Source organism: Leptodactylus fuscus, chromosome 8 (assembly GCF_031893055.1).
Source record: "Leptodactylus fuscus isolate aLepFus1 chromosome 8, aLepFus1.hap2, whole genome shotgun sequence".
Classification (NCBI taxonomy): domain Eukaryota; kingdom Metazoa; phylum Chordata; class Amphibia; order Anura; family Leptodactylidae; genus Leptodactylus; species Leptodactylus fuscus.
The window spans coordinates 28,917,336-28,945,005 of NC_134272.1; the positions used below are offsets into that span (position 1 = coordinate 28,917,336).

Here is a 27,670-nt window from a genome sequence, read left to right on the forward strand (position 1 = left end):
CAGTCTGTGATGCAATGATGTTCGGAGTACAAGTGTAGAATAACTTGCGTGAGAACACTTGACATGATTTTTGGCCATTTAATGAGTCTAAAAATTTACACATTTCAACATAACTTAGATAAAGGTGAAAAAAAGAGTATTGACTACATTACCAACTTTACTTTTAGGTTGTGGTGACTTTGTCCTGGGATGCCAATACAAATAACACCTAAATGTGGTAAATGGACAAAAGTTCAAAATTCAAGAGGTCAGGGCACCAACCCTGTAAATAAATCCCATAGTCCCAAAATCTCAGATAGACACCATCCTTTGCCTGGCAAGTTGACAACATCCAAAGATTTTGCAGGTCTTGTTGTGTTTCTGCCTGAAAACCATATCTAAGGCCAACCTAAAGATTAGGATTATCTGTAAGGATGTAGGATAATCTAAGGATGGCATGGTTTTATGGAGGAATCAGAGACTGGCATCTGCAGGCTGCACAAGGTTATTGGCATAGGTATAATGATATAGTGACATCTCTATGCTATAGTGACTGATATGGAGCATATGTGGCTTGAACTCTTATGAAAGAATATTGTGGCCACTCAAAAATTTACATTAATGTATGTATGATTCACTAAAAGCCAGAACGTAGCTATTTTTCTTTTTTTTTGGGTACTGGAGACATGCTTCTTATTATGCTCAATTTGAAATATCTGATTTTCTGTATTTTGTCTGGACAGACCTATAAATATGTTTGTCTTCCTGAGATACGACGTTAGGAGAAACATTGGGCAGATGGTATTTTAATATGGCCGATCCCTTTTCCGCCGGAGGTTTGTCAGTAGCTTATTTCCCTCTTCCGATTAAAATATGGGCAAGAATATGCAAATCACTTTTCCTTGATGGGAAAAAAAACCCCGCATCTAGCATTGTGACTTGGAAGGTAAGCTTGACTTTCAAGAAGCCTTGTGATATGATTTGGGATATAAACCAAAGCAGAAAATCACTTTGATCAGGAGAAGACACCATTTTCCTTTAGGAAGAGATTTACTGCTTTGGCACAAGGCATCTTCAAGGTCGGGCACTAGCTTATAATGACCTAACTTTCAATAGGTGGTGATAGAGATAGTTTGCCTTTCTCCTTCAAGGAAAACCTTTACGCATATTCTTCCCCAGAATTCATAGGAGAGCATGCATGGCGTTGAAGATTGTGTATATCTGGAATGATGACCAAGGAGATATTGTACTCAGTTGCAACATGATGGCTCAGTGGTTAGCATTGCCACCTTGCAGCTCTGGAGTCCTGGGTTCGAATCTGGCCAGAAACAACATCTGCAAGGAGTTTGTATGTTCTCCCCATGTTTGCATGGATTTCCTCTCATTCTACAAAGACATACTGATAGGGGAAAAAAAAAGTACATTGTGAGTCCTATATGGGGCTCAAAATCTACGTAAAAAAGGAGATATTGTACTCCACCTGCCCTATTAAAATAAACATGCACTTATAGCCAATTTCATGTGTATGGTGAGCACTATAACTCATTCATGCTAACACTTAAAGGAGTTTTCTAACAAACATTACAATATCTAATTTGTAGACAATTAAAATTATGCTTTTTTGTAAATATAAATAATTATAAATTGTGTGCTTAAACTTTTTTAAAGATTTTAAAGATGTCATCTTAGTAGTGAGATTTTTTGTCTTCATTGGTTACCAATGGATATGACCATGAATTCAGGAACTTTCAGGCGCCCATCCATGATTTCCTTATTGTGGACAGGTTACCTTCTCATAGTTTCCCTGCCTGACAACTTGTCAGAGGTATAATTTGAACCTTCTGGGCTCCAATGTAATATCTGTAATGGAACCCCTATCTACCTTGTCCCATTTAGGGTTTATTGACACAGAGTTTCCGTGCGCGGATTCTGACGCGGAATTCGTCAAAAGCCTTCCAGTGACTTGAACGGATTTGACTGAGATTTTGCACATACCTAGATATTTTGCCGGAAGGAAACATAGGCCACTTCACGAGACGCGCACTACCCCGACAGCCCGGCCGAGACTGGCAAAACAATACGCCGGTGCCGCTGCAGGACCTGAGATAACGTTATCACAGGTCTGTCAGCGGCTCTCCCATTGGTGCGAGGCAGGCTCTGGGCGGGCTGGTGGAGAAGTAGTGCGGACCGATACGTCCAAGGCAGTCTGTGGGCGGGCCGGGCTCCTCTGTGCCCTGGCCAACATGTCGGCTACTCACGGCTCCGGAGCGCTGCAGCTACGCCGCCTGCTCCGCATGCCACGACAACTCTATCGACGGCAGCGGCGATTGTGCAACATGCCATGGGAACCGACACGGCCAAGCTGCGGTACTCTGCGCGGGACAACATGTCCATCGGCTCGGCCGGCTCAGTAAGTACACCTGGAGACTGTAGGGTGCAGGTAGGGTGAGCCAACCATTGGGCCACGGGCAAGGTGTGTAGGGCCCTGGGGAGCCCCGGGGGACTGTAGGGTGCCGGTACGTCGGGTCGACCGTGTAAGGGCCCACGGGCAAAACATTGGTGACCCTGAGTAGCGCGTGGGAGGATGGTGCACAGGCTACAGTTTGGAGGGTACAAGGGGGAGACCCGGACACACAAGGCAGGGAGAGCACGGGAGAAGGCTTGCCGCGGGAGCAGAGGTGCAACCGCGGGGGAGGATGGGGGCCCCCGGAAAGGTGGGTCCACAGAGGGGTGCAAGCGGTGCCGCAAGATGGGGGACCCGTAGGAGGTAAGAGGGTGGGGGGGCACGGGAGGTACAGCGGGAGAAAGAGAACACCACTACAGCAGCGAAAAGGGTCCGCCTTGGCGCACGGCGGAACCTCTGCCCCAGCAATACACCAACTGTACGCAGCTCAGCACCACCGCCAACCCACGGATGAAGTCGCGGGCAGATGCTAATTCTCTATAAATGTAAATATAGTTATGTTCAATGGAAACCTTCCAATCTGATAACCGTATTTTAGGGCATTGACATTTTGCATTAAAGAACATAGTACAGCATATAGGAGCTTGTTCTTGTTTTATAAAGCGTTGCTCGTGTAATGTCGTCCTTTCTTCCCGTCTTCTGCCGCCTTCCTCCCTGCCCACTCATCATCATTGCATCCCTTTAACACATAACCTGCTGTCGCTCACATTTACATAATCCCTTTTCTTGATACGCTGTCCCCTCTCCTAAGCCTTTTCTTTACATTCTCCTGCGTTTCTCTCTGTTTCCCCCTATCTGATTTTTGTGGCACATACAGTAAACAGGCTGGAGCTCGTAGCGAGTTCATTTAAGGTGAGGGAGGCTGCTAAGTTAGGATGTTCAGGAGACACCGTATGCAGATGCGCACTGCACCATCATCGTCTCCATCACCAGACGACAGGTTTTACTTTGATCTCCAAATCCGAAGCGTTTCATCCCATCCTCCATCCGTTCTGCAAGTGAAAATTAAAATCAGCGAACATTCAGGCACAAAGCTGGAATCTCACAATTGTTTGGCTTTGCGTTTATTTTTGGGTTGATACCATATATAGAATTACATTTTTTTGTTAGGGTTTAGCCGATCTTGAGATTTCAGGATCGTTTTTAAAATCCGATTTCTGATCATTTTCCATTCGAACCCGATCCCAAACCCAATTCCGATCCTAATGCAAGTCAGTGGGATTTTTTTAATAATCGAAGATCGGATTTTAAAAACGATCCTATTCACTACACAGCATGGAGTCTAAAAATTGAATGCTTTAATTTTTAGACTCCACGCTGTGTAGTGATTAAAAAAAAAATCCTCTGGCTACTTAGTCCCCTCTGGTGTCCACTTACCTGCACAGATCGCTGCCGCTCCCTGCTGCTCTTGCTCCTCTTCTCGCCTCGCTGCCCCCGCCTCCCAGGTTAGTGTTACAGACCTAGGAAGAAAGCGGGGCTTGTGGCTTAGGAGAGTGTGGGTGGGGAGACGTGAGTGCATCACTCACGTCTGCCCTCCCAGTACCTGCCCAAACTCTCCTAAGCCACAAGCCCGCCTTCTTCCTAGGTCTGTAACACTAACCTGGGAGGTGGGGGCAGCGAGGCGAGAAGAGGAGCGAGAACAGCGGAGAGCGGCAGCGATCTGTGCAGGTAAGTGTTACTAGAGATGTTAGCTAGCCGGCACAGGCTGCGTGCTGGCTGCATCCATTCATTCTTATGGAAGCGTGCTATTGGAAATGGCAGTTTCGAATAGTACTCGCTCATCTCGCTTTTCACACTTTGGCCAGTAGCATGTTTCATGTGGACATCGCGCAAAAAACACACAAACCCTATTATAGTCTATGGGGTCCGTGTGCTCTCTTAGCTAACTACTTTGTAATGCGTTTGGTATTCCATTTAGGGGGGTCCCCAAGTGGACTCCCCAAACGGAATACTGAACGGAGATGGGAACCAGGTCTAAAAAAGCGGTTACAAAAAAAGGAACAACCCCTATAAAGAGCACATACATAGTCTGATGTCCTTGACTACATAGGGGTACACTTCTTTGACAAGGCAATGATGAATGGCACTACCACAATGCGTAAACCCAGTCGTAACTACATAAACTCTGTAGTTTCCCTATGATTACATACTAGACTATCTGTTTTTATTTGCTGTATATATCTTTATTGCCATATATGATACATTATGTGCTCCCTTTATTAACCTGATCTCTTATATCCCCCTCTTTGCTCCCTACAGAGGTGTTTGTACCCAGGCTCCTTGTTACTGCCTTATCATGGAGTACTGTGCTCATGGACAGCTTTACGAGGTACTCAGGGCTGGAAGAAAGGTCACCCCAAGGCTCCTGGTGGACTGGTCAAGTGGGATCGCTAGTGGCATGAACTACCTCCACCTGCACAAGATAATCCATAGGGATCTCAAATCACCCAAGTAAGTGTTAAATATATCATGATACAAATATAGGAACTGCCATAGTCACCTTATTATTAGTAGTGGTAGAAGATGTATTGTATGGACAGCACAAATTATGGACAGCACAAATTATGGACAGCACATGTCATTTCAGTGTTAATAAAAAATGAGACTATTGTGATGTTTTTGTGAAGGCAGATACTGAGTATAATTTTCTCCTTTGCAGTGTCCTAGTCACCCACACAGATACAGTGAAGATTTCGGACTTTGGTACATCCAAAGAACTAAGCGACAAAAGCACCAAGATGTCGTTTGCGGGCACTGTGGCATGGATGGCTCCTGAAGTTATCCGCAATGAGCCTGTCTCAGAAAAAGTGGACATTTGGTTAGTAGTCACTATTGTACATGTACCGTATATGTGTCTGTATTCTGTCCTATCGACATTTATGTCATGAGTTATATGAGATAGTAAAGAAGCAAATAATGATCATCTCAATAATGAATTTTACACCGGGGACTCAAACTGAGTTATGCATTACTGCATACAGCTCCATTACAGCTCCATTCGTCTTCTGACTTATACCAATAGTCGCGTCTCAGGCTCAAAACACCCACCTGCTTAGACCCTTTCGTCAGGGCCCAATCAGGAGTGGGATGCTGCAAAGTCTTCTACCATGGGAACTTACCCTAATATGGCTCTAACAGACGTGTAAGCAGCCCCATTATACCCCCATAAGCCTCTGATTTCATGTCAAGGCATGCAAAAGTAATCCAGTAGATCCCTGGCTTTTATCTACATATACAGTACAAATGATATTTTCATGTTCATGTATGATATTTTATGTCTGTTTTATAATAACTCTGTATTGATGATGTGTCAGGTCTTTTGGGGTTTTGCTGTGGGAGTTATTGACCGGAGAGATCCCATACAAGGATGTGGATTCATCAGCCATTATCTGGGGTGTCGGAAGCAACAGTCTCCATCTTCCAGTTCCCTCTACTTGTCCCGATGGCTTCAAAATCCTCATGAAGCAGACATGGTAAGCGTCTTTGTCTCTATTGAGATATATATATATATATATATATATATATATATATATATATATATTAGAAAATACAGTGAAATTGTTGGCAGGTCACATTGAAGTGTAGTACAAGGCCCCAGTATAACACTACTTTTAGGGTTCTTTTTACACTATATGAATGTTTTGCAGTCTTCATATTAAGTTTATTTTAAAAAAAAAAGATGAATTTGATAAAGCATTCTGCCTCAAAATCCTCTCCAAAAAGGTAATTCTGTGTCCCACTATTTTCAATGGGAGGCAGTGATTTGTTTCCAGTACGCTGTATTAAAGGGGAGATGGTGAGCACTTCTTGACACCTTGTGAACTACAACAGTTATATGGTTAAGGCATTGACACCTACCTGGCATCTGGCCAGTTTCTTTTGGGTGGCTCAGTGGTTAGCACAGTTGCCTTGCAGTACTGGAGTCCTAAGTAGAGATGAGCGAACACTGTTCGGATCAGCCGATCCGAACAGCACGCTCCCATAGAAATGAATGGAAGCACCGCTTAACCGCCCCCTCGTGCCGGCCGCTTCCATTCATTTCCATGGGAGCGTGCTGTGAGTGTGCTGTTCGGAACGGCTGTTCCGAACAGTGTTCGCTCATCTCTAGTCCTAAGTTCAAACCTGACAAAGGACAAGCTCTCCAAGGAGATTGTACAAATGTAGACGTTTTTTCAATGGCTTCTGTTGTGAGTTATTAAGATCAATCAAGATATCAGATTCAAGTTGAATATGGCTACATCTGTATGTTCTTCCCCTTATTTGCATGGGTTTCCTCTGGGTACTCCAGTTTCCTCCCTCACTCCAAGACGTACCAATAGGGAATTTAGATCGTGAGCCCTATATGGGACAGTAATTGGCAGTGGGTGTAAAGTGCTGCAGAAAATGTTGATCTTACTGCAGTTTCTACAGCAAGATCACTGTTATACCCATGGCAGAAGATCGAAGCTCAGCCTCAACACATGGTTGGGTTTTGGAGAGGATTTTTGTGTGAACATACTCTAAAAACATAGAGTGCCATTGGCTGCTAATACTGGAGTTGCAGACACTGCAGACACTGAAAATGCTATGAACCTGTTAAAAACAAAAAACTTGCTTTCTGAATGCTGTCTGTAGTCTGTGTCTGTACTTATTTGGCAGGTGCTTGGTGTCCATGTTCATGGCTGGCTTTAGTTTGGTGTCTCATGCCATTTTTTGCCTTTCCCAACCACTTTCCAGGTGTGACACTTCTCTGGTTAAAACTAGGTTTCACACAGAGGAAGTTGGTGCTGATTCTGGTGTGGACTCCACATCAGAATCAGCGCTGAAAAAAGCCTCCCATTGACTTGGAAGGGTTTTTTCACCCATTGATTTCAATGGGTTACACGCGGGAAACGGAATCCATTGAAGTCAATTGGAGGCTTTTTTTTCAGCGCTGATTCTGATGCATAGTCCAAGCCAGAATCAGCCCCAACTTCCTCCGTGTGAATGCCCCCTACAGGAAAGCTAAACAAAAATAGTGAGATGAGTGTGTTATATAGCAGAGTCAGTGTCCAAATAACAAATTCGATATAAAAGTAACATAAAGGCCCAAATAATGACACTATACAGACCTGAAGGTGCTAGGACTCCTTGTCTGTGACTTCGGAGGAAAGTATCAGGGGAAGCATAGGTGATAAAAGGGCTGCACAGAGATGGAGGGTGTTGCTGGGTGTTGTGTACATTAGTAAAGACAGCAAGAAATAAAATGGCAACACACTAAGCAACTTGGAGGGGTAAAAGAAGATGTTCAGAAAAAGCAGGTCATTGAGGAATAAAAGGACTATATGATATAGTACATGGTTGCATGTGGAGCTACACAATTGACCCAGCAGCCATAATACACTCTACAAGACAGTCCAGTAAAACACCACTATGGAATACAGTACATAGAATAAAAAGAATGCCCAATCCATGTGCGGCGAAGAATACCGACTGACTCCTTAACAAGATGAGTCTTAGACAGGGTGTTGATATATTGCTGTAGTATATTGAAGGCGGTATATCTTTTGGCAGTGTCCCCTGACAAGTCTGGCATTGAATATACAATATGATTTGCTGTGCAAAAGCATATGCAGAGTATAATATGTGAATAGGGTTGAGCAATCGGGATCGCGATCGGCGATCGAGCAAATTTAACGATCGGGATCGGCTGGAAAATGATCAAAAATCGGATTTTTAAGACGATCCTGAAATCTCATGATCGGCTCAACCCTACATGTGAATACTGATACCATTAATGCACTGCATACGGAATACACAAATGTGGTACAGCCCTTGTGTTCCCTATTATAACCTATAGGCATGACCCTGCAGGAATCAGCACTTCCAGTTCTATGTAACCTACAGAAAACATATGATATTCAAAAGGTCTTATTCTGTATGTATATTGTAAGTTGTACTGTAGATTTTTTTCAGGCCCAATAATGCTGACAATATTTATTGCTATTAGAGATGAGCGAACAGTGTTCTATCGAACACATGTTCGATCGGATATCAGGGTGTTCGCCATGTTCGAATCGAATCGAACACCACGTGGTAAAGTGCGCCAAAATTTGATTCCCCTCCCACCTTCCCTGGCGCCTTTTTTGCACCAATAACAGCGCAGGGGAGGTGGGACAGGAACTACGACACTGGGGGCATTGAAAAAAATTGGAAAAAGTCATTGGCTGCCGAAATCAGGTGACCTCCATTTTAGACGAATAGTGGATTTCAAATCCGGGTCATATGAGAATGTGAACTTTGTGACTATGAGACAGGGATAGCTGTACAGGCAGGGATAGCTAGGGATAACCTTTATTTAGGGGGGAATGTTATTAAAAATAACTTTTTGGGGCTCTATCGGGTGTGTAATTGTGATTTTTGTGAGATAAACTTTTTCCCATAGGGATGCATTGGCCAGCGCTGATTGGCCGAATTCCGTACTCTGGCCAATCAGTGCTGGCCAATGCATTCTATTAGCTTGATGAAGCAGAGTGTGCACAAGGGTTCAAGCGCACCCTCGGCTCTGATGTAGCAGAGCCGAGGCTGCACAAGGGTTCAAGCGCACCCTCGGCTCTGATGTAGGAGAGCCGAGGGTGCACTTGAACCCTTGTGCACCCTCAGCTCTGCTACATCAGAGCCGAGGGTGCGCTTGAACCCTTGTGCACACTCTGCTTCATCAAGCTAATAGAATGCATTGGCCAGCGCTGATTGGCCAATGTATTCTATTAGCCTGATGAAGTAGAGCTGAATGTGTGTGCTAAGCACACACATTCAGCTCTACTTCATCGGGCTAATAGAATGCATTGGCCAGCGCTGATTGGCCAGAGTACGGAACTCGACCAATCAGCGCTGGCTCTGCTGGAGGAGGCGGAGTCTAAGATCGCTCCACACCAGTCTCCATTCAGGTCCGACCTTAGACTCCGCCTCCTCCGGCAGAGCCAGCGCTGATTGGCCGAAGGCTGGCCAATGCATTCCTATGCGAATGCAGAGACTTAGCAGTGCTGAGTCAGTTTTGCTCAACTACACATCTGATGCACACTCGGCACTGCTACATCAGATGTAGCAATCTGATGTAGCAGAGCCGAGGGTGCACTAGAACCCCTGTGCAAACTCAGTTCACGCTAATAGAATGCATTGGCCAGCGCTGATTGGCCAATGCATTCTATTAGCCCGATGAAGTAGAGCTGAATGTGTGTGCTAAGCACACACATTCAGCACTGCTTCATCACGCCAATACAATGCATTAGCCAGTGCTGATTGGCCAGAGTACGGAATTCGGCCAATCAGCGCTGGCTCTGCTGGAGGAGGCGGAGTCTAAGGTCGGACCTGAATGGAGACTGGTGTGGAGCGATCTTAGACTCCGCCTCCTCCAGCAGAGCCAGCGCTGATTGGTCGAGTTCCGTACTCTGGCCAATCAGCGCTGGCCAATGCATTCTATTAGCCCGATGAAGTAGAGCTGAATGTGTGTGCTAAGCACACACATTCAGCACTGCTTCATCACGCCAATACAATGCATTAGCCAGTGCTGATTGGCCAGAGTACGGAATTCGGCCAATCAGCGCTGGCTCTGCTGGAGGAGGCGGAGTCTAAGATCGCTCCACACCAGTCTCCATTCAGGTCCGACCTTAGACTCCGCCTCCTCCAGCAGAGCCAGCGCTGATTGGCCGAATTCCGTACTCTGGCCAATCAGCACTGGCTAATGCATTGTATTGGCTTGATGAAGCAGTGCTGAATGTGTGTGCTTAGCACACACATTCAGCTCTACTTCATCGGACTAATAGAATGCATTGGCCAATCAGCGCTGGCCAATGCATTCTATTAGCGTGAACTGAGTTTGCACAGGGGTTCTAGTGCACCCTCGGCTCTGCTACATCAGATTGCTACATCTGATGTAGCAGTGCCGAGTGTGCATCAGATGTGTAGTTGAGCAAAACTGACTCAGCACTGCTAAGTCTGCATTCGCATAGGAATGCATTGGCCAGCCTTCGGCTAATCAGCGCTGGCTCTGCCGGAGGAGGCGGAGTCTAAGGTCGGACCTGAATGGAGACTGGTGTGGAGCGATCTTAGACTCCGCCTCCTCCAGCAGAGCCAGCGCTGATTGGCCGAATTCCGTACTCTGGCCAATCAGCACTGGCTAATGCATTGTATTGGCTTGATGAAGCAGTGCTGAATGTGTGTGCTTAGCACACACATTCAGCTCTACTTCATCGGGCTAATAGAATGCATTGGCCAGCGCTGATTGGCCGAATTCCGTACTCTGGCCAATCAGCACTGGCTAATGCATTGTATTGGCTTGATGAAGCAGTGCTGAATGTGTGTGCTTAGCACACACATTCAGCTCTACTTCATCGGGCTAATAGAATGCATTGGCCAATCAGCGCTGGCCAATGCATTCTATTAGCGTGAACTGAGTTTGCACAGGGGTTCTAGTGCACCCTCGGCTCTGCTACATCAGATTGCTACATCTGATGTAGCAGTGCCGAGTGTGCATCAGATGTGTAGTTGAGCAAAACTGACTCAGCACTGCTAAGTCTGCATTCGCATAGGAATGCATTGGCCAGCCTTCGGCCAATCAGCGCTGGCTCTGCCGGAGGAGGCGGAGTCTAAGGTCGGACCTGAATGGAGACTGGTGTGGAGCTATCTTAGACTCCGCCTCCTCCAGCAGAGCCAGCGCTGATTGGTCGAGTTCCGTACTCTGGCCAATCAGCACTGGCCAATGCATTTCTATGGGGAAAAGTTAGCTTGCGAAAATCGCAAACTGACAGGGATTTCCATGAAATAAAGTGACTTTTATGCCCCCAGACATGCTTCCCCTGCTGTCCCAGTGTCATTCCAGGGTGTTGGTATCATTTCCTGGGGTGTCATAGTGGACTTGGTGACCCTCCAGACACGAATTTGGGTTTCCCCCTTAACGAGTTTATGTTCCCCATAGACTATAATGGGGTTCGAAACCCATTCGAACACTCGAACAGTGAGCGGCTGTTCGAATCGAATTTCGAACCTCGAACATTTTAGTGTTCGCTCATCTCTAATTGCTATATAATATCTGTCTAGATCAGGGGTAGGGAACCTTCGGCTCTCCAGCTGCTGTGAAACTACAACTCCCAACATGCTCCATTCACTTACATGGGACTTCCAAGAACAGCAGAGCAAGTATGCATGCTGGGAGTTGTAGTTCTGTAACAGCTGGAGAGCCAAGGTTCCCTACCACTGGTCTAGATGCTTGAGAGACTAGGCCTCACCCTCGCTGTACTGGAAAATCTTGACATATATTCAGTTGTCAGCACGTCTTTGTCACTCTTTATACCCCGGGACAATATTTCTCCTCCAGTCGTGTTCTGGCAATGATATCTTCCCTATAACGCATAGAATATTTGAATGATTCATGAAGTAAATGTGTAAATGAACGTCTCAGGCCCATTATACTGTACTGTGACACCTACATTTATTTACATCCTCTATACAGTAATTATCTCAGTTAATCTATTCAGCATCCTAATTTTAATCATTGCCTCTTCTATGTACAGAGACTTTAATTTTACGTCTATTTTACATAAATTACATTGGCAGGAGCTCGTACAAAATCTATGTATTAATATTTCATGCCGGCTATGCTAATTACAGGAAATGATATGCAGGATGTGATATTGATTTGTCAATGATGTTCATAGGCAGAACATTCTAACAGATCTGGAGACATGAAAAATTTTGTATTCTCATTTTGCTTACATAAAAAAAAAATTAAAATTCATTGGTTTTTGGTATCGCACAAAGTGATGGAATTCTACTAGGGTTTATTGTCGCTGTATGATCTGCCGGGCTTTGGGTGCGGGGATGCGAACCAATCTTAAGATTGAAGGGTCCACAACCCGGAGGATGGCGGTACAGCTCCATGCAAGTGAATGGGGCCATGATGCAAACTTTGAAGGGGAGGCAGTCCTAAATTAGAAGCCTTCATTCTTCATCAGAAAGTGATAGGATATCCAGTGATATATTATATCATAACTTTATATGACTGGAATACCCCTTTAATGTAAGTCAGTGTTTCTCAATGCTGTATTTAATGATCTGTAATTAAACTTTTATGTGATGATCCAAGAACAGATTGTGAAATGGATTACTTCTTTCCTTGTTACTTGTATATCTTGCAATAATTAAAGGGTTTGCCAACAAGACAACAATTGGCTCACTCGGCTGATTTCTGTGGGTGACGCACCAAAAAACTCAGGTGGTCATTGGTAATCACTAGAGATGAGCGAACAGTAAAATGTTCGAGATTCGATATTCGTTTCGAGTAGTCCCTCAATATTCGACTACTCGAATCGAATATTGAACCCCATTATAGTCTATGGGGGAAAATGCTCGTTTCAGGGGTAGGCAACGTTCGATCAAATTACACTTACCAAGTCCACGGGTGAGGGTCGGGCTGGATCCTCCGAGCAGTCTTCTCCTTGCAGCATCCCCGCGGCATCTTCCGGCTCTGAATTCACTCTGCCAGGCATCGGGCCTGGGCAGAGCCGACTGCCCATGTCCGCACTACAAGCGCAGTCGGCTCTGCCCAGGCCCGATGCCTGGCAGAGTGAATTCAGAGCCGGAAGACGCCGTGGGGAAGCTGCACAGAGAAGACTTCTAAAGGTAGGAGAAGAACCAGCGTTTATTGGCCGACTGTATAGCATCCGGCCAATCAATGCTGGTTCTGCATCGAATTTTTCCATTTGAATAGCGAGTCGTACTCGATCGAGTACGAGTATTTCGAATACCGTAGTATTCGTTCGAATACTACTCGCTCATCTCTAGTAATCACCAAGGTAAGCCACACCTAGCTGCTGCAGAGGACATGTGTTATTGAATGGTGGCCATTCAAATGGTTGCGCCCACCAGAGTCTCACTGTTCTGACCTATAAAAAGGGGGTTCAAAATGTACCCCCATGGTCTTAGTTCTTACCTTTTAATGCTCATTATCTCTTAGGTTCCTTTTACGTGGGCAGATTAGTTGCCTTTACAAGCCAAAAAAGACAACTTTTATACCAAGTGTTTAAATAACCTTTTCGGAGTGGGCAGTGGGGAATCTATTCATCATAACTTAATAAAATTCAGAACTACTGATCATTTTCTGCTGCCATTCGTTTCCATTATTGTCGACAGCACAGCCCATGTTTACTCAGATTCCTGGGGATGTGCTGCCAATACAGGATATTTTGTCCAGTAAAATGAAGGACACAATGATAGAAACCCAACAGACCCCATAGTAGTCACGGGAGTATGGCGGACACCATTGGTGTGAGGGATCCAACAATGCAATTTTTTACAAACACAGTTTGATATATGGTAGATGTATATTTTTTAACTATATGCTTTTAAAAGGGTTGTCTGAAATTAGAGAACCTTGTTACGTGATGCTTAAAGTATATTATGTTATAATCAATCACTTGTCACTTGCATTGTACAGGCAAAGCAAACCCAGGAACCGTCCATCTTTCAGACAGATCCTCATGCACTTGGACATAGCCTCAGCCGACGTCCTGGGTACGCCTCAGGAGACATATTTTAAATCGCAGGTATGACAATATTCTTTACTTTTCCTGGGTAGAACAGCCATCTTTTTGTCGTTTTGTTCTGTATAAATGTGAATAGATCAATAACAATGAATTATTGAGCTTTGGTTTGTGACTTCATTCCGTGCTGCTCGGGTCTTGTTACATTTACTGTATATGATACAGGGAAGGGTTGTAAGAAAGATAATATTGTTATTGAATTTCTGGGCAGAGTCAGCCACTTTGCTGGCATATTGGATCAAGTTTTAATTATTCAGAAATATCATATTTTAAGCTTCGGAGCCACTTTAGCTAGATCACGCAGTGCTTTTGTGCCATCGAGGGGGTCCCCGACTCAAAACCTTTCGCTATTAGCGGTCTAAGCCGTGCATGTCTCATCTCCGCAGTTATCTGGGCTCCATGTCAGGCCTCGCTACAGGAATACATGAAGGCCATTTCCTAACATATATCAGAATAGGGGCAGTCCAAACGGGAAAAACCCTTTAATATAAATATATTATGTCTGCTACTCGGTTTCCTTATAGTAGGGACTGTATATAATACCCTAAATGTGCTATATAACAGTACCCACTATATGGTCAAGTTTGGACCGACAGATAGGGTGTCATTGTAAAATAATATATTTTTGTCTTCAGAAACATTGCTTTTCTCGTCCATGGGATGCGTTTGTTGTTGCAGTTCGGCCTCCATTGAGTAAATGGGCTGAGCTGCAATTCGAGACCACAACCCATGAAAAAATGTGTTGGTGCGGCAAAAAAGCAGACCATTTTTTTCTAACCACAGAGAACCCCTTTCACTAAAACCTTGAAGAATAGTTTTTCATAGCAGTTTTGCCTTCTTCTTTTTTGGAGATGTATTTGAAATGGTTTACATGAAGATGATGTAGATTAGGAGGGGGGGAAATAGCAATCATTATGTCTTTTGTGTTGAAACAAGCCCCCTGCAGCCCCCAGGTGAGTCAGTGCACATCTTGCACGTTACAGATAATGTGCGAGCTGATGCAGCCTCCTCCGTGCGCACATGACTCAGAGGTTTTCAGCACAAGACAAAAATAGCCCATTTTTCTGCTCTGATGACGGCTGAAGTGGCTAGAGCATTTGTGAGCATATTATGCTCCTCTTGTATTGTCAGCTCCTCTGAAAGAGCTTTAATAGCCTTCTAGAACTAGAGTGCTTCCGCTCGCTGCAGCTTTCTATTCTTCTCCTGCTTTATTAATTCAGTGCCTCAGACTGCCCAGATATTGCCTCTATTTTGCCTTTAGTACCCAAAGTGAAAACCTCTGTCTTCTGATAGAACGTACATATTATCTCTACCATAAGCCGTATATAGAAGGGTAATAATCAATTATACTATATGTCAATCAGCCTTAACATTAAAACCAGGAATAACATCATCTCATGACAATGGCATCTCTCAAAGGGTAGGATGTATTAGGTAGCAAGTGAACAGTTCTCAATGTTGATGTATTAGTAGCAGGATGAATTTGAGTGACTTGGCCGATAAACTGTGATGGCTAAACAGCTGGGTCAGAGCATTTCCAAAGCAGCCATTATAAGGTGTTACCGGCATGCAGTGATTGGTACTTACAAAAAATGGTCCAAGGAGGGACGAGGTCAAGGTCATGGGCAATGAAGGCTCATTGATGCACATAAGGAGTCAAGGCTTACCCATCTGGTCCGTACCCACAGAAGGGAAAATATATAGGGAAAATTGCTGTATAAGTTAAATCACAGTAGAATGTAATTTTCCAGTATACTTCCTGTATCAATTGCTCATGGTTTTCTAGATCTCTGCTTGATGTCATGTAGTATGCTTACTTCCAAGAATAAAAATCAGTCTATTGTCATGTAATGTACAGTCCATTATCATGTGATATACAGTCCATGGACTTGTGATATACAGTCCATGGTCATGTGATATACAGTCCATGGTCTTGTGATATACAGTCCTTGGTCATGTAATATACAGTCCATGATTGTGTGATATACAGTCCATGGTCATGTGATATACAGTCCATGGTCATGTGATATACAGTCCATGATTGTGTGATATACAGTCCATGGTCTTGTGATATACAGTCCTTGGTCATGTAATATACAGTCCATGATTGTGTGATATACAGTCCATGGTCATGTGATATACAGTCCATGGTCTTGTGATATACAGTCCTTGGTCATGTAATATACAGTCCATGATTGTGTGATATACAGTCCATGGTCATGTGATATACAGTCCATGGTCATGTGATATACAGTCCATGATTGTGTGATATACAGTCCATGGTCTTGTGATATACAGTCCTTGGTCATGTAATATACAGTCCATGATTGTGTGATATACAGTCCATGGTCATGTGATATACAGTCCATGGTCATGTGATGGACAAACAGGTGCACAGCTCGCTATAGTCACAACACAGTAATCAAACATCTGCCTGGTAACGGGCTGTGAACCTGTGTGTCCATTACATGACCATGGACCGTATATCACACGCATATCCCTGCCTCCTCTTCACTATATATACAGCTACTGAGCTGCTTCTACCTATGCCTGGGACGCATCCTACATGCATTGTATTCACACTATAGATCAGTTCAGATGAAGGTCTACACGACCGAAACGTCAACTATTGTGATCTATTAGTCTTTTTCATATTACTGCGACCCCTATGTCCAAAGGCACAACAAATGATGTACACAGTGTTGTAAATAAATTTATTTCCCTTTTTGGCAACAAAACCTGTGTGTGCGACAACATTTTTTGATTAATCTCATTACATGACCATGGACTGTATATCACATGACTATGGACCGTATATATCACATGACTTTGGAATGATTTTTTTTTTATCCACTAGAGGTAAACAGAATGACTGACAGCAAGCAGAGATCCAAAAAACCCATAAGGAATAGTATAACTTTTTATTATACATTAATATGTGTCTGAAAGTGGACAAACCATTTAATGTTGGCTATGACAGCAAGGTGTAGTCACAAAACAGCCAGAATGACCAGACTGATCACCTTCTACTATAGAAAGTGACTGTAGAGGGCATGTGGGCATTAGAACTGGATAGTGCAGGCTTGGTTCATAATAGTACAGTGTTAGGCTTGGTTCACATCTGAGTTCAGTATTCTGTTAGGGTATCTGCTTGAGGACCCCCTGAACGGAAAACCAAACGCATTAAAAAGAGTTTAGCTAAGAAACCCCATGGAACCCATACACTATAATAGGGCCTGTGTGTGTCAGCTTCATGCAGAGAAAAAAGTATTGTTTGGTTTACAAATAATTGCCAAATGATAATGAAATGTGTTTGTGACCTGCACTAGCTACTGCAGCTGATATACGTTCATTTCCTATACAGCAATACAGTGTCAGTCTGAGGTTCCTTGGAGCCACCAGTTTAAATGATTCTAGTGGCCCAGTTTCAAACAACCCCTAGAAAATGGACCTCAGGACCCTTTAAATTTAGATGTCTTCTGCTGGACCCATTATTGTGTATTCTTCCCTAAAAGTAAAACTTTATATGAAGTTGTATACTTCTCATTCCAGTGGAATAACTACATGTTTTTTTACTAAACCACAGAGATATGGAGGTACACTACGGGTCCAATGAATGATTTCAGTGACTTGACACAACTGTCTTTTATCCATTTCAGGCTGAATGGAGAGAAGAAGTGAAGAAGCATTTTGAGAAAATCAAGAGTGAGGGAACCTGTATTCATCGGTTAGATGAGGAGCTGATCCGAAGGCGCAGGGAAGAGCTACGGTAAGTCTATTACTATTGTACATGTAAAAAGAAAATGTTTGGTTTTGTACCGTGTTAGCCAGTGGGTAGGAAATATAAAAAACAAAAAACTTGAGAGTCTTCAGTAGTTGATACCTTTTTTAATGGCTAACTAATAATGACGACAGATTACAATGTTTCAAAGCTCTGGGCTTCTTCTTCAGGTATATCTAAAAACAATTTCTGAAGGATGCATATTTATGTACAAAAGGACACTCAGGAATAGAATTCTAGGAGGGAGGGTGGAAAAAGTTTATTGGTACATACAAATAAACAATTCATCAGTTTGCAATGTTCTTATCAGTTCAGAGAGTGCCTATGGCTGTTTCAGTTCAGTGATCTCTGTAGGATGCCATGAACCCATGTGACAGATTAATCCCTTCTTGCAATGTTTGAAGCAGGGTCATAAACTTGTACTCATAAATCCGTCACTCTTTCCTTGATTTAAAATTCCCTCTTAAAACCAAAATTTTCTTGCCATTGATGATATTATGATCTTCATTGCTGAAATGTTTTGACACGGGAAGGTCCATTCTTTGTTCTCTAATTGTATGACGATGTTAGTTCATCCGCATTCTAAGCTTCTGGACCATCTCTCCAACATACAGATTTTCAGTGGAACATTTGGTGCATATTATTAAATACACTACATTAGATGTGTTACAGGTGAACGAGCCTGGGATTTTATATTCCCTGTTGGAATTTGGTATCTCTATCTTGTCGGTGGTCAGTATGTGCGGACAGGTTTTGCACCTTTTCTGTCCGCATGGAAATGTTCCTGTGTTAGTTGGAGGTGACAGTGAGCTGCTAATAACCATATTCCTGAGGTTTGGTGGCTGTCTATAGCACAGGAGAGGAGGGTCTGGAAATATGGATTTTAGACGGTGGTCTTTTTGCAGTAGTGGATATAATTTGCATGTGATTCCTCTCAGCGACTCCAGCTGTGGGTTATATGTGACGACCAGGGGCACCCAATTGTTTTCCTGTTTGGTATTGTATTTTAATAACTCTGATCTTGGTAACCTGGTGGCCCTGGTGATTTGGTTTTTAATTGTTCTTGGATGGTAACCCTGCCTTAAGAATGTGTTTTTGAGGCCCCCAAGGTGTTTGTCTCTATCTGCAGGGTCTGAACATATGCAATGGTATCTGATAGCCTGACTGTAGACAATGGAGTTCTTTAGGTATTTAGGATAAAAGCTATCCCATCTTAGGTAGGTAGGGTAGTCAATTGGTTTCCGATACAGTGATATGTAAAAAGACTCATCTAAAACATTAGAAACTGAGCACCAGATTATTAGCAAGTGCTAGTTCTGTTTATTGCAGTGTAACCATATAAAGATATTAGACGTGCTCTTGTTTCCTTGTATATGAACAAGATGACTTATTTTGGTGTATATATTTCCTAGATTCTAAAATAACAAGAAGTTATAGTTCTAAGTTGTAGCATTTGTTTAGTTATTATTGGTGTTTGAGATAAATGTATAAATTCCCGGCAGGCATGCACTGGATATCCGCGAGCACTACGAACGTAAGCTGGAGAGAGCGAATAATCTGTACATGGAGCTGAGTGCAATAATGCTACAGCTAGAAGTCCGGGAGAAGGAACTTATCAGGTACCTACAGAAATGTCCTGCCACAAATCATACTGCACAAACATTTATCACCAGTTATCCTGTTCTTGTAGATATGGTTCAGTACAAGATTGTCATTGTTATTTTCCTAATAATATCAGCCTAACCCTTAGTTCACATCTGCGTTGGTAATCCATTCGGGAAGTCCGTATGGGGACCCCCCTGAACAGAATACCAAATGCAGATGGAATGCGGTGTGCAGTGAAAGCACATGGATCCCATAGACTATAATGGGGTACTTGTGCTTTCCGCAAGATCTCCGCATGTGTCATGTGGACAGAAAAGTAGTAGATTCATGCGGGCAGTAAGAGGGGGAGCACACGGATGCCATTATAGTCTAGGGGGATCCGTGTGCTTTCATTGCACATCACTTGCCATCTGCATTTGATATTACGTTTGGGGGGTCCCCATGCGGACTCACCCGAATGGAATACAAATGCAGATGTGAACGAAGCCTAAGGCTAGGGCTACAATCTGACTTTGGTCACAACACATGTTGCACAGGCAAAGATTGTTGAGTAATAAAAAGCATAACTTGAATCTCCTGGGCTGGCAAACTTTGGAATATGGCCCCTTCCTATCTTGTGCCATTTAGAATAGTGGCATATTTTATATGGCAGAGGAACTTTTTAGGGTCTGTCAGGGTCCAGGACCTGGTAGTGACTGCTATCACTGCATCCTTTCTAGTTAGAGATCTTGTGTATTGTCCTGCTTGCATCATATCTAATGGCAGCAATTGGGATTATGTTGCAGCTCACAAGTTGCCATAACCTCAGCATAATGGTGACAGCGAATCCATCAGGCTTCAATTTCTTGTGACCATTGTGTTGTGGTCTCAGCATCTTGTAAGTTGCAATACAAGCCCATTTACTTTCATTAGATGCAATGCTGGCAAAGCGACAGTGCGGTCTTAGGCCCTTCAACAAGTGTTGCCGCCAGACTCTAACCCTAGTCTAAGCCATGCAGAATCAGACTGCCGTGTGAAGTCAAATATGTATCCTGTTGCTTAAGTCTGTGGGTTGTGTTCACACTTAGGATTAGCTAAGTGTGCTAATTACTAATTGCTAATTACTTTTTTAGGCGTGAACAAGCCGTAGAGAAAAAATACCCCGGGACATATAAGCGACACCCTGTTCGTCCTATAGTCCATCCCAATGCAGTGGAGAAACTGATCAAAAAGAAAGGTGCTTCCTCTAAGCCATCATCTCAAACTAGGCGGTGAGGAACTACTACAGTTAGAACATCTAAGCCTTTCCCATTTTGATCATAGAGCATTAATCTAAATGTGTTTTTTGTAGGCCTGACCTATTAAAATCAGATGGCATTGCTAGCGTGGAATCTAATGTTCCTAGTTCTTCTCCCATATCTGGAAGTCCAAAGATATCCTCAGGAGGAAAAAATCGTTACCGAAGCAAACCACGTCATCGGCGAGGGAACAGCAAGGGTAGTCATGCTGACTTCTTAGGTGCAATAAAAAACCAGGACTCTCCTTCACCATCTCAAGCTACTCATCATTTGCCTTCTGCTTCTCCCCCATTTACCCCACCCAGCCCTCGGCATGAACCTGCTCAGCCTATATTGACCCGCCATCAAACCCTCAATGTGCATGGGCAGAATATTGCTAACTGTGCCAACAATTTGCGTTACTTTGGCCCTGCAGCTGCACTAAGAAGTCCTCTGAGCTGCCACGCTCAGCGGTGTATGTCAGGCTCCAGCCCTGATCTTCTGTCCAGTACACTGGAAGCTGACAGTCGCATGCAGTCACAAACAGACTGGGACTACTGTCAACAAGATCCTTATAAACCTTCTCTTGGTTGTCCAGAGGCCTCCCCTCCTCCAGATATGGACCATGAAACTTGGGAAAATTCTAGAAGTGATAACACAGAGCTGAGGAACTCTGAGAGAAACCCTGCAGAGTCTCCAAGACATCATCATACACAGGAGGCTCCTGAGCCACAGCAAATTGGACTTGACCAGTTTCCTACAATTAGGGCAGCAGTGGGTGTGAGTGCTCTTGCTGTTCCTACACCTCCTGCTCTTCCACGAAGAATACGGACCCTTAGAAAGGTAATATCAACGTAGCAGTTCTGTATTTGAAGCTAGTGCTTGGTGTCTTGGTATGACTGAGAAAACCTCATGATGGCTTATGGCCATGTGGCCTATAATTAGATCAGTAGATGGATATCTTCTGAGGCTGTGAGTGCTCAGTGAAGCATTTGGTGAAGTCTTGCCAAGAGGGACAGGAATGCATATTTCTACAAGCAATTTTAGATAGGCGTAAGCTTCTAGGGAAAAGGCTGGAAAAATTTCCCAATGAAATATTTTTATGGAAAATTACTTACATTTTGATATGATATATGTCAGTGGTCTGATACAGACATATATAGATACCGTTTTTTCGTTTTTGTCATTTGTTATATTTTCTGCATATTTCATGTCTGTGAAGGCTACATTTCCGATAATGTCTTAATTGTCTTTCAACAGTAGACATTAGATCTAAGTATCTGTAAATGGGCAGGAAGTTGAACAATTGCTATTGTACCTACATCTATAGAGAAGAAGAGGAGGAATCTAAAAATTCTATAAACCACATAGCAAATATACACACAGACACATATATAACTATTCCATAGATGAGGAAGGTCAATGGGTAACAGAGCACAAACAGTTTTGAGGAAGTAATTATTCCTGCCCAAAATTGCCACAACTGTTTAATGCAAGAGTGGAAACACATTATCGTAATGGAACGCATTAGTGAGTTACCTTCCATTTTGAGAGAGCAATATGCTGTCTCATTGGAGCTGGTAAATTCTTAAAATAGTTGGTGTTGGTAGGCGATGTATAATGTAAAATAATGAAATGCAATATCTGGATGGATCCCTAGAGAAGCCGTCTTAGAAGTGATGTAAGAAAAAGTAGTGGGACATGATGAATTTGGCACATGGTCTCAGTGCAAGTGCAGAGTGCTATTGGTGTAGTTTACTAAAAAGGTATTCCCCAATATATTTCAACCCTTAAGAGCCTGTTTGCTGTGTAATGGTGTCCAATGAATGTCACAATTTCTGTGGTACGTCTTGTCAAGAGTAGGAGCTTCACATATTACCTTGGTTTTGAGTAGAGATGAGCGAGTAGTATTTGATCAAGTAGGTATTCGATCGAATACTACGGTATTCGAAATACTCGTACTCGATCGAGTACCACTCGCTATTCGAATGGAAAAGTTCGATGCAGAACCAGCATTGATTGGCCGAATGCTATACAGTCTGCCAATCAACGCTGGTTCTTCTCCTACCTTTAGAAGTCTTCTCCGTGCAGCTTCCCCGCGGCGTCTTCTGGCTCTGAATTCACTCTGCCAGGCATCGGGCCTAGGCAGAGCCGACTGCGCATGCCCGCGCTACAAGAAAATGGCCGCTTTGACTGTAAGCTTGTAGTGCGGACATGCGCTGTCGGCTCTGTCCAGGCCCGATGCCTGGCAGAGTGAATTCAGAGCCGGATGATGCCGCGGGGACGCTGCACGGAGAAGACTTCTCGGAGAATCCAGCCCGACCCTCACTCGTGGACTTGGTAAGTGTAATTTGATCGAATGTTGCCTACCCCTAAAACGAGCATTTTCCCCCCATAGACTATAATAGGATTCGATATTCGATTTGAGTAGTCGAATACTGAGCGGCTACTCGATACGAATATCGAATATCGAACAGTTTACTGTTCGCTCATCTCTAGTTTTGAACATTCTGGCAATTCTTAGTAGACTGTCCATGTATCATTAGGCCAGCAAATAAAAACTAAAAAACACCTAGTACAATATCTAATAAATAATGTAGGCATCATGCATATTATTGGATAGAAAGTCTAATAAATCAGTTTTGCACCTACTCTACAGACCGGGGATGAATCATCAGAAGAGGAAGAAGGAGAAGTTGATAGTGAAGTTGAATTTCCAAGAAGACATCGTCCACCCCGAGGAATGAGCAGCTGCCAGTCTTACTCTACCTTCAGTTCCGAAAATTTCTCAGTGTCTGATGGAGAAGAGGGAAACACTAGTGATCACTCTAACAGCCCCGATGACCTAGCAAGCAACCGCAAGGACCCACTAGGTGATAAGTTAGAAGACCTGCTGTCCCAAACCCCAGAGATTCCGATTGAAATCTCTACACAATCAGATGGGTTGTCTGACAAAGAGTGTGCGGTGAGAAGGGTCAAGACTCAAATGTCCTTGGGCAAGCTCTGTACAGAGGACCACAGCTACGAGGTAAGGGGGAGGTTGATGTCTCCTAAAACATACCTAGCTAGGGAAAGTCACTGTAGCAGTTATGGGGAACATGAGTACTGGGATTCCATATTTAGGTTGGGTACATGTCCCATAACAATGGGAGTATGAAGCTCTTCTTTAAATATTGGAAAAGAAGAAACAAATTACCCATAGTTATTTTATTCATACATACAAAAATTGAGGAAAAGAGTATAGGATGGGAGATAAATGTCTGACTGCTCTGAGTTCCAAGCTGAGACCCTTACAGAACATGAGAACAGGGGTCCTCAGTAGAGATGAGCGAACACTGTTCGGATCAGCCGATCCGAACAGCACGCACCCATAGAAATGAATGGAAGCACCTGTGACGCCGGACGCCGGCAAAGTCAGCGTCACAGGTGCTTCCATTCATTTCTATGGGTGCGTGCTGTTCGTATCGGCTGATCCGAACAGTGTTCGCTCATCTCTAGTCCTCAGGTCTCCACTGTGAATGGAGTGGTAGTGTGCTTGCATGACCACCACTCCATTCACTTCTTTGGGACTGACAAAAACAGCCTCATAGAAGTGAATGCAGTAGCGGTCATATATGTGCACGACTGCTCCATGCAGACAAGAGACTCCTGTTTTCCCAATCAGACACTTCGCCTCTACCTGTGTTGTTCGTGAGATAACCCTTTAAACCAGAGCTAAACAAAAAAGAAATAAAATAACATTATGAAAAACAAGACTGCAAGGATTTTGTGGTAGCACTTCGTAATCTATAGCGTATTCTAATTTTTGCAGAACCCAGGGAATTTTGCAGAATCGGACTGTGATTCCTCAGAAGCAGAATGTTCTGATGCAACTGTACGAACCAACAACCCCGGCAACACTTCCACCTGGTGAAACCAGTCTGCCAAGAACAGTATTTCATAGCCCCTACATATGCCAATTGTGAACTTTTCTAGCAACCTATACCAGAAATTTAACAACCCCTTCCCATTCCCTTAAATCTTTTGGAACATCACTAAGCGAGGGGCAGCAAACTATTGCAAAGCAATATGTCGTTGGTTCTCCAGTCCAATTTTAGGAATAGAGTTAACTGAAGTCTGCAATAATGAGGGCCCAAAGACTTGTGGGAGACCCCTCCTCGAAAAGAACAAGCTTCGTAATGGAAGCATGTCACTCAATGTATGGCAGGGATAAATATTTTAACAAACTAAGGTACTGTAAAATTCCAGATTTATTTTTATTTTCTGTGTGTTTTGGACCCTTTTTATTGTACGATAGGCTGAAAGGAGAAGGGTATAATAGCACTAATTGAACGGATCACTGGGAAAAGCATTTATTTCTGATGGACATCTCAATGTCTAGAGGATCTGCTGCTGTTTTTTAGGGACCAAATGTTTTTGTTTTTTTTTTTCCCTTGGATGAATTAGTCTTGAAAATTTGCCCTTCCTATAGAAATACTGAAGGGTTACATACGCTTAAGAACAAAGCCCGGAACACGGTATCCTCAAGGATATTTCTGTGGACAAAGATCATGTGCTTATGTTTGTTAGTATTGCTGCATGATCCTTCACATAGAATAAGAGTTGGTGGATACAAATATGAGGACGAGAGCAGCAAAAGACTGAAGATGTTCTTACTTTATCCGAAAGAAGCAAAAGCCACTGGAGTTGGTTCCCAGACAGGACTGCTGGCTGATGTTTTCTATAAATTCCCTTAACTTTCAGTCGCTGTTGAGAAGAACTTTCTGCCCTTCCGGATCGGCAGAAGTGGAGAAATCCTTAAGCTGTAGTGGGTAAATGTTTTGGGGCAAGCTTTTACAAACTCTGTTCGAAGACACCAGCACTTGGAAACATCTCCCATGATGTCTGTTCATATTCTGTTTCTCCTGGATACAGATCAAATTCAGGGAGTAGAGAGGTCACCCGCCCCACCGCTCAGGAGAGTTCCCAGCCATACCTCCCATTATCTCATAGTGGTGACCTTTCGCCTCTCTCAGTACCCATAACCTATCCCCCCATACTAGTATGCACATGTCATTTTGAATGCTCCTCTCACCACCACCTAAAAGCACATGATGGGATATACAGGACCGTTGACACACAAAGGAGCAGAGAACTAAATAACCCCTCTGATGTGGATTCTTTGGCTTCAAGAGAATGTATCAAAGAGCCAATTCCAGTGTGGTATTCATTGGTGCACTTCCAGCTCCACCATATGGGATGGCACATGTGGTGGAGAATATTTCCAACCAAATTTTTTTTGCGATTCCCAAGATTAGTTTAACCAGCAAACCTGACAGAGGCAACAAAATGTATGCAACCCCAAAATATATATTACTCGGCTTGAAAATACGTTTCTTTTTGCGTAATGACTGGATATATTTTTTTCCCAAAAGTTTGATCCAACTACCCCAACTAAAAGACTGCACTTATATTACATTACAGGGAAGGGAACAGCGTTTCTTATTGGCTAATGTTAAAAAAAAAGACGTTTTTCGCCTTTGACAGATCCATGCATTTGCGCTGGGAGGTGGAACATGTCACGCGTTTTACTTGTCCGAAGGGTCTACCGTATGTGGTGACGGAACTCCAAAGTTAATTAGCCAATCAGAATTGACCATAGGGTATGGATCATTGGACCATTCTTCCATTTACTGTATTGTTGTCGTTTTGTTTTTTTTATGTTTTTTTGTTCATTTTTATGTTTGTGTTTTATTTCGTGTGAATTAAGCCATAATTTTATTTCTATGGCAAGTAATTTATTTCCCTGAAAACCTCAGGACCCAGATTCAAGTCACCTGGGATTAAAAGGGAACCGATCACCTAAACACAGTGCATACAGCCATTTTGGGGTAGTTTACGTGAATACGGTCTATCAATTGACAAGGCACTATCGAGATAGGCGCGTGACGTGTAGCTGTACCCGTGTATCTCTATGGAATTGTTAGGCTGGACACGATGGCGTCTTGCACTGTGTATAATGGTTCTTGGTTCCCTTTAGGCTCGGAGCACAACTCTACACTTGGTTCTTCCAGTGTAAGCCCCAATTCATATACCTGAATCTGGAAGTTTTTTTTTAATTTTGATTTTGTTTACACATAGCTGCGACTTTAACCCTTCTGCTGCTGGAAGACCGTGAGTATCAATGTATAAAGGAAAAAAAAACACTGAATCATAAATACAATATTTTTTAGATAGAATTTAGTACAAATTGCGTAAATAATTTATTTGGCTCCCCATATCATTACCCGGGCTCACTTTTTCACTCCGGTGTAAGACACTTGAAGCCTAGATGAGCCATAAGTACTGGCACGTTTTGTCAGACCTCTGATTTCATTATACCACCTATCAAGGAAGTATTACTTACCATAATAGCTGCCTGGACTCTGGCCATAATTATGTGAATGTTTACTGCAAATCTGAAAATTTCTCGACCTCTTAATGCGATGTCTTTTACCTATACAGGTCGGGGCTGCCATCTTTCTTACAGCAATATCTGACTTAATGCGATCTAAAAAAAAATCTTCATGCCAGTCACGACCCTCTCAAAAGAGTCAAGATGGGAAATAAAATGACTGCCAATGGCTGCTGATAGCAAAGGCAAGCAGCAATGGGTCCAAACAGTTAGGTCTCCACTAGAGATGAGTTGTTTGGCCAAAGTGATCCTATGACTGTATTAATTGCTGCGTACTGGCTTGATCAGAAAAATGGCAGCCGCCACCATGTAGGATAAGTCACCTTTAAGATGATATTGGTGCTACTTTTATAATTCTTGTATAAAGTGATGTAGGTAGTCACCTAGTTACAAGCTATATTATAGTATATTTATACAAGTCTATATATTAACATAGGTATACTGAATTGGAGTGTTTACTGCAGAAACAGGGACCTGAACAATAGACTATAGTATATCCAGACTGTCATCTAATGTATATCAGGGCCTTACAACTCCCCAAAAGGAAGATGCCAGGGGAGGGAAGGGTCGGGCATGTTGACATAGCAGGAAAGGGAG

General features: G+C 43.3%; 1 protein-coding gene and 1 non-coding gene across 3 annotated transcripts in view; both read left to right on the plus strand.

Moving 5' to 3' along the window:
* Positions 1–26,828, plus strand: part of MAP3K13 (mitogen-activated protein kinase kinase kinase 13) — a 58,553-nt gene extending 31,725 nt beyond the window's left edge. For both annotated transcript variants that reach the window (XM_075285057.1, XM_075285058.1), the window contains exons 4-13: positions 4,703–4,894; positions 5,103–5,261; positions 5,758–5,916; positions 13,893–14,001; positions 17,658–17,767; positions 19,282–19,398; positions 20,497–20,634; positions 20,715–21,483; positions 23,300–23,668; positions 24,452–26,828. In XM_075285057.1, coding sequence (XP_075141158.1) covers positions 4,703–4,894; positions 5,103–5,261; positions 5,758–5,916; positions 13,893–14,001; positions 17,658–17,767; positions 19,282–19,398; positions 20,497–20,634; positions 20,715–21,483; positions 23,300–23,668; positions 24,452–24,553 — 2,224 coding nt within the window. In that variant the 3' untranslated portion in view covers positions 24,554–26,828. The remainder of the gene's footprint in view (positions 1–4,702; positions 4,895–5,102; positions 5,262–5,757; positions 5,917–13,892; positions 14,002–17,657; positions 17,768–19,281; positions 19,399–20,496; positions 20,635–20,714; positions 21,484–23,299; positions 23,669–24,451) is intronic.
* On the plus strand, positions 6,218–6,324 carry LOC142217784 (U6atac minor spliceosomal RNA). Its single transcript, XR_012717427.1, has one exon. It is a non-coding gene; the product is annotated as a U6atac minor spliceosomal RNA (small nuclear RNA).
* Positions 26,829–27,670: the final 842 nt, after the last annotated feature.